Here is an 8264-nt window from a genome sequence, read left to right as displayed (position 1 = left end):
GCTTCCCTGCACAATCTAAAGCAAAAACATCAAGAGCTGAGCAATACACAAAAAACAGCCCCTAAAGCTTTATTACTATATCTCATTGTTCATGTGACAAACACTGAGGAGATGGTACCCGAGGTCAGTGGGGGATCATATACACATTCACTCGGACAACACCTTTAGCTGGAAGGTTCATGTTTAAAGTTTATCTACTCGTTTACAGCGGAGATTATAGTTTTTACTCAGACTCAGGGTGTATGAGTTGGATCACAGGATTATGTTTTTATTGTACCAGACTGTATTAGAGCGCATAGTCAGGTATGGGATGCCAGCATGATATACAGTTCAAATCTAAAGTTGCTCTTGTTATATACAGACTACCACAAAGGTTATGAGGAGGAATAAGTCCCTCCAGTCAATATATATATATATATACATTTATTTGCTATCATCCCACATGTTGCTCATGATATATGATGTTTGTTTTTTATTATTGCTACTATGCAGCATTTGAGTCCAAGACAAATTTCCCTATGGTGACAATAAAGTATATCGCATCGTATCGTAAATCTATGTGATATACAGTATATATATATACATTGACTCAAATCTAGAGAGAATACAAGAGTAAGGAAGAGATGGATACGTGATATGGTGATTGGATTACAAAGTATGCAGCTCACAGATCTATGTCGAAGTTGTAATGCTGCAGAATCACCAGCAAATATCAATTACTTTCATTATGAAATAATGTGTTAATTAACTGCAGGATCATTTATTTTTAAAATGTCAGACAATAAAAAAAATGCTTTAACATTCCTCAGTCTTCTGAACAACAGCTTTAGAAGTCATATTGCATTTATAGATTGTCATTGTTTAATCTTTTCAGTACAAGCCATCTACCAGAGAACATCTGTGGAGAAGCTGTTCTCATTGGTTAATTAACATGGTGGATATGTAATCAGGGTCATGTCCACCAGCCCACTCTGGTCACTGACCCATAGTTTTACAAGTTGTTTTCAGCCTTTGACATCTGCTTCTCAGAGCAGCACAGTGTATCTTGTGCCTTCGCCCAAAGTGTGTTGCAGTGTGAGGAGCAGTGAGGTTGGGTTAAAACATCCCCCACAGTTAGAAATGAAACTGTGGAGTTTAGGGGTTAAAATTATTGATTGCAAAGCCACTTTAAAATCTAGTCTGCTATGTTTCTGAAGTCTCTAGTGAAAGTTTGTAAGCTGCTGGCTGAGAGTTTTCTCCGTCCCCTTGGTCAGTTCAGAGGACCTGTTGTGTCCCTGGGCTCCGGCTGTCAGGCCACAGAGGCTCCGGGCCTCATTACTCTCCACTCCCACACAGCTGAACTGCGTCATCTTTAACCTCTTTGCTTAACTCCATCTGTCAGAGGAAGGGCAGCATGCGTAGGGAGCAAAAACAAAACATGATGGGGATCTAGCATAATGGTCATAAAAGATTTTTCAACTTTGAGACTCAAGCTGGGGAGTGGGGGTGAAGTCCAATTCCACAGCAGGTACTATGGCCACTCGCCAAAAAGATCTGGATACCAGCCAGCATATTCCACAGTATGTTTCCTAAAGAGAAACGGAAACGACTTACAGATGAAGTAAAGTAATGAAACTCAAATGCTGATAGGTTTCTTTGCTAGTTTAGCCTAAAGAGATGGGACAACTTCTCCTGGGTGTGCACAAAAATGTTTAATGTTCATTATTTTCACTCATCAAAGTCAACAGCGTTGATCGAGCCGTTATTTCAAAGTTGGCACATTTCGGCTGAAAAGCAGCTCTCACAAGAACTTCCCCATATTTGGTGTAGTTTGAAGAGGAGAGGGATTACAGTTCAAACTCCTTATTAGAGGGAAAAAAATTTATAACCATGTAATACCATGTAACCCTGTATAACCACATCTAATTGTCCATATTACCAATTAGCACACACATATTATCTGTGACAATAAAAGGTGTTAACTAATGCAGCTGTAATATCAGAGAGTTAGGATGTATTTACTGTCCTCTAAAAGGTCTCCTTCAGCAACTTTGACAAACTACAATAGCTTGCGCACTGATCACTTTCAAATTGAGGAAGACTTTCAACAGAATCACTAGTAACAGGAAACTACATGAGACAACAAATGTCATAGTTTAGAGGTTAAGATAATCATAGTGCTATGTACTATATGTGGTTTAAATTGGACTGAGTTTTTGGAAAACCCCTCTTCAATCCTTGACTTTAGTAAATGATGATCCCAGCGAGATGGGGCACCGTGCCATTATTTACATTGCTTTCTAAAAGGGTCTACTTTTAATCTTAACTTTACTCTGTGAGGGGGACAGTGTCGATAAACAGACCCCGGATGAGATGCATGCTTGTGGTTTGATAATCTCTGTCGCCCAAATCGGCTCTTGATTTGGGGAATGCATGCAGAGGGAGAGTTTAGCAATAAATGTAACATCCCAGCAGTAATCCAGACCAATAAAGCACCTGCATCTCCAACTCACTAAAAAAAACATATAGGCCAGGACTCACTGTGTGTGTCCTGGTTTTGGCCTGACTGAAGCTTGACTCTGAATACGAGACCCCACAGGACAGAGAGCACTAAAGCAGAACGCAAGTGAATGCAAACACAGAGACGAGCTACTTCCCTGCCTCACTGAGCGTCCTCATCTATCCTTTTTCGAGAACCAGATTCCACATCATCAACACCATGACCGCTAAATTAATTCTCAGGCCTCTCAAGGGGCCTGCAGGTCACTGTATCTATTCTCCGCCACTACAAAGGAGAACCAGGTTCTGTTTTGTATACACACGGTGGGCCGACCTACAATGACAGCAGTCCTGTTACAGGTCTGACACTATCCAGCTGGGTCTCTAGGGTGGTCAGGTCAGGGCTTGTGATCATAGAGCTCTGCCAAATCACCAACAAATTTCAACAGAGCATGTGGCAAACGTGCCAAAATACTTTCTCAAGTTATCTGGGTGAATGGAGCCTTTGAAGTCCGGAGTTATTCCACAGATTAGACACACTTTTAGTTTGGCTGTCATACAGATTCAACGCCACAAAGTTGTGGAAGTACATAATTTGTTAATGCATGATTTTGAAATAAGCCCTCAACCTTAAAAGTACATTTTAACTGTAGGAAACACAAGATATTAATAGTTCGACATTTCGGGATATGGTCAGCTTTAGTGCTCAGAGTAAGATTAAAAGATCAATATAAAGCTCTGTGCCTGGTTAAGAAATAGTCTCCAGTCTTTTTTTTTTTTTGCAGATTACAGGCCAGTCTTTATGCTAACATATGCTAACTGTCTCTTTGCTTATTTAATGCACAGACATGAGAGTGGTATTGATCTAACATCTACCTCTCAGCAAGAAGGTGAATATTCCCAAAATGTCAAACTTTCTTTTAAGACTAATTCTAAAGATAAATATCATTTAATATTCTGCTGTGAATTCAGAGCCATTACAATGTTTACTTGGAGTAGTTGAATTTTTGAAATGGAGAAGCAAAAGTCCATATAAATGTTTATTTAGATAAACACCATTTCCTCAGTATAAATCCATTAATGCATGCACAAATGTCCCCCTGAAGACACACACACAAACACACAACCACTGTATACACCATGCAACCGGTCTGCAAACATACACACACACGACACAGGTCTTGAGATAAGAATGACCGGTGGTAATTGTGGTCTCTATTACAGTAAACGCTGTTCTCCCTGTGTAAACCTTAGTAAATTACATCCAGATGCAAGATTAAAGCTTGCTGAGTAGACGTCTGCCCCGAGCGCCACCGCTCCTCCTCCTCCGCAGGAGGATGGAGAAATCCATATTTCCTGATTGCGATTGCAGCCCTCCCTTGGGCCGGGAAATTACAACTAGAGAGAAATACCACAAATAAGAGCCCTATCAGTCAGCAGGTCACTGCCACTGCACGGCCCAGCATGCAGACAGCTGAACTATAAAGATGTGCAAGTGTATGAGAACGTCAAAGACACAGAGAAGGGAAACTTTTTAATGTTTTGATTGCATCTTAACAAAAACTGTTGCTCTTTGATTCTGAGAAACTGAAACCTTCTCCATTGTAACTACTGGAAATGTGACGTCATGTCATCTACACCTGGATAGTTATGGAATAAGAAAAACACACCATGAACAACAACACAGATAATGTGTGATGCAGATGGTGAGACCCAAGTATTGTTTTGCTGCTGGTGATGCCGTAAAGGAAACACCTGTGTAACGTCACGTCCTCACACACACACACACGCACACACACACACCACACACACACACACACACACACGCACACACACACACACACACATAACACACACACACAGACACAGACACACACACACACACATACCACACACACACACACACACGCACACGCACACACACACACACACACAGACACACACACACACACACACCACACACACACACACACGCACACACACACACACACACACACAGACACACACACACACACACACCACACACACACACACACACACACACACACACACACACACACACAGACACACACACACACACACACACCACACACACACACACACACACACAGACACACACACGCACACACGCACACACACACACACACACAGACACACACACACACACACACCACACACACACACACACACACACACACACACACACACACACACACACACACACACACACACACACACACACACACATAAACACACAGATACATAAACAGAAGCTGAGACATTATCCACATGCGTATTTTGAAACAGACACGTACAAAGAACTTCACTATCTCATATCGAAGAGGCTTCGTTGACTGATGTTGGTCATGTTTGGTTGTGTTGATGCAAGATTTCACCTTCACTCATCACTATGATCACAAAGAGGAGGTATTATACACAGACCAATTCATGCCAAATGGGCAAGTTTTGGCAAAGCTCTTACAATTTTCCCGAATGAAGTACAGACAGTTTAAACACACACACACACACACTGTACATACACAGTTTGTGGTTTACATGCACAGGAAGTAGCTATAATAGACTGTCGAGGAACAAAATGACCGGTGGACAGCGGTGGTGACTAAGTGACCAAGAGGCCACCATTGTTCCAAGGGGAAGCCCAGGTGCTTCCACCCTCTATCAAGAAGCCACACATGAATGGGACCAGGACAGTTTCAAGAGAATGAATTACATGTGACAGAAAGCACACGTGACTTGGAATCACAGGAACAATTAATTCAGTTGTATCAACAATTTTGAGGCTGCTAAACCACAACATAGCAATACTGTTTCTTGTGCAAAAAGTAACTAACGCCCAATGACAATGATACTTTAAACACTCAATGTGTATACTCAGCTGTTATTATTTCCTCAAATGTCATCATGTACGTGCCTGTACTTGAACTTTAAACTCACCATAACGGATTTTTATGTACAAAAATCCCTCTTTGGTTTATTTGGTAATTATCTTTCTGACATATGCAGATGCACACAATGATGGTGGTACTGTACATCAGTAGACATTGCTTTATCTAAGTGGTAACAAGCCAAGTAAGTTTGGGTACTACTGCAATGCACTGCAATGCACAATCTTACAACCACATGTACAGCACGCACCACATGAAGCTAACCCCACCCTCTCTCTTGGCCACTCAATGAACATGAATGACAGCATGACTCACGAGGATGCTGACGACAGCTACAACACTGATGAGAAACTTTTCCACTTTGGTACGCCAGACAGTTTACTGTGGGAGTTGGCAGGACGGACACCTACCAGAAGAGTTTCATTTTTAATGACTTAAAAAGCTGCGAGGGTGTTACTTGTGTCACTAAAAATGTGAAATATTTAGTTCCTCAGATATATTTATGACTAAACCGTAATGTGCGTCTTTGCAAGAGAGCAGGAAAGCAGAGCAACCTTTTCTTTTTAAGCAAATCTTTCAACATAAAGCATTAATGGCAACTGAAGGGTTAGAGAAATACCTCAGATATAACAAGCTCAGATCCTCACAGGTTGTTGAATCTCAGAATGTAATGGTTTACATTAGCTGACAGTCTTTTGGGCAGCAGGGGGCATTTAACCTGCTTCATGTTATGAGCCCTGGATATTGTCACTCCTATTTTGCCTGAGCAGGTCATGAGCTGATTATGAGGATTAGTGGAGATGTGGTGATCCCATGCCTCTCCCACTCTCTCTCTCAACTCAGCAACAGCTGCAAAGTCTCCGGCTAGAGAATCTGGTGGGACATGGAGCTTTTTCCAACCTCGAGAGCCAGACTTAGTATGAGTGTAATACGTCTAAATGTGGACTTTGACCTGGCAAAAGGGAAACTGGAACAGTGTTACTTCGTTCAACAGGCAGCAGCAGTGTATGTAGTGTGACACTAGCACTGAATGGACGCAACAATGGTCTGGTTTTGCATTAAACATGAGAGCCATCAGAGATAGCTGCCAGCCCTCAGCCACCTTGGGAGGAAATCAGAGACTGAATGGGTTCAAGGGCTTGAACGTTAGTTGGCACAAGATCTGCTGTCCAAAGACACATCCTCTTACAAGTGTTTCCACACCAGCCTTTGAATGAGATTCTCACTCCAGTTTCAGCTCTGTCCTGTTCTAGACTAAAGACTAAAAGGCAATGCCAGGCAACAGAGAACAGAGGATCTTTGTAATCCCCTGCCAGCCTGACAGTGATATGACTGGCCTGAAATTAAGTTTCAATAGATCTTTTTACACACACACACTCACTGGTTCATCTTTATCATCGTGATTATTCACACTGCACGTAGCCTACCCATTAAACATGCAGAGATGAAACAAGACGGGCCGGAAAAACTGCAAATGCAGATGAAAAGAAGAGGAACTGAAGACTGTAAAGTTGCTTGCCAGTTTTACCTGATGCACTGCCAAGACTTTCAGTCTGTCAGACTAAGCAGCTTGCCATCTCTCCAGGATCTATTTTAAAAACTACAGGAATTACCATTTAAATATGTATTTAAGATTGTTAATATAAGGAATTTCTCAGCAACATGGAGATCAGACTGTATCCTCGATGGAAATGTACACTTCAACAAAAAAAAAGAAAAAGTCGGATTCTGCAGAAGTGAATCCACGTCTGTAAAAAAAGTATGATGGGGCTGTAATTATAAGCTTAGCGGGGTTTCGCCAGACACACCGGTGAGTCACTTTGCATCATGTGTTCCACCGCAGGCATCAGAGTGATGCAGTTTGTCACGTTCTTCTCGTGAATGGCCGGAGCAGAATGGCGCTCATTCAAAACGGTACGAAGGTGTCAAAGCACAAAGGTTCATTTTCATTTCACCAACAGGTTTCTGATGACTCAACCGTGTACAAGTTGTAGCTACTGATATTAACATATGTAGTAATAAGCACGTAGTTTAATATTCTATCAACATTATAAATTGGTCATTTTAATAATAGCAGACCCATATAATCCAACTAGAGTATGAACATCTTTATGGGGTGAGTATCCTTTTGAGTTGCAATGACAGAAAATCTCCTTTTCTTCTTGCTGAGCAAAACGTTTCACGGAATGTAACTTACCTGTGCAGGTGAGAGCAGCAGATAAAGCGCCACCGCAGTCTGGATGACAAGACCGAGTTTCATTTCGCGATGTCTGCGAGTGGAGAGGGGTTGATGGCTCCCGGTGCACACAATAAAACTATCCAACAAAAGAGCCACACTACTCAGAAAAGAAAAAAAGATGCTGACTGGGAATTTCCAACTCATCCGCAGCCGGTCGGTTTAATGCTGAGAATGAGTTCAGTCACGTAGCTCCGCTGCCGGCTGTAACCTGATGAAGTGGATTGTGCTTATTAATAAATAAGGCCCCACAGGCGAACTGGAGTTGCTGGGGCAATAAAACAATAGTTTACTAAAAAAAAAAACATTCACATTTAACTGAGTCAAAGCATAACTCCTAAACCGACTTTGCAGTATGAAATAGTGGCAGCCAGTTTTGACAAAGCATATTCAGTGCACAAAGTTTTTTTTTTTTTTTTTTTTAAAGGATTTCAGTCCAAAAACTTGTGACGATCCGCCCCATGCGTGAAGTTGCACCGACAGTTTGAGTTTCCAGCCCTGCTCTGAGCTCCGGTCTTACTTCTAATTGCCACCACACTACCTTTTCACAAACTGGCCATTTAAATCTCCTCCCCTTCTTAGTCCTCCTCTCTGCTCTGCTTCATCTGCCCTCACACAGCTCACATATGAGACTTGTTTCACTG

The 8264-nt window shown here is 41.8% G+C and overlaps 1 protein-coding gene across 2 annotated transcripts in view; it reads right to left on the bottom strand.

The window, feature by feature from the left end:
• pgfb (placental growth factor b) overlaps nucleotides 1–8017 on the bottom strand; it is a 15036-nt gene extending 7019 nt beyond the window's left edge. Inside the window, exon 1 of one of the 2 annotated variants that reach the window (XM_029459948.1) lies at nucleotides 7582–8017. In XM_029459948.1, the coding sequence (XP_029315808.1) occupies nucleotides 7582–7767 (186 nt within the window). In that variant the 5' untranslated portion in view covers nucleotides 7768–8017. The remainder of the gene's footprint in view (nucleotides 1–7581) is intronic. The other variant, XM_029459946.1, reaches the window with a different exon arrangement.
• Between the last annotated feature and the right edge of the window lie 247 nt (nucleotides 8018–8264).

This window comes from Cottoperca gobio, chromosome 22 (assembly GCF_900634415.1).
Source record: "Cottoperca gobio chromosome 22, fCotGob3.1, whole genome shotgun sequence".
NCBI classification, from domain to species: Eukaryota; Metazoa; Chordata; class Actinopteri; order Perciformes; family Bovichtidae; genus Cottoperca; species Cottoperca gobio.
This window is presented reverse-complemented; position numbering and strand designations above follow the sequence as displayed.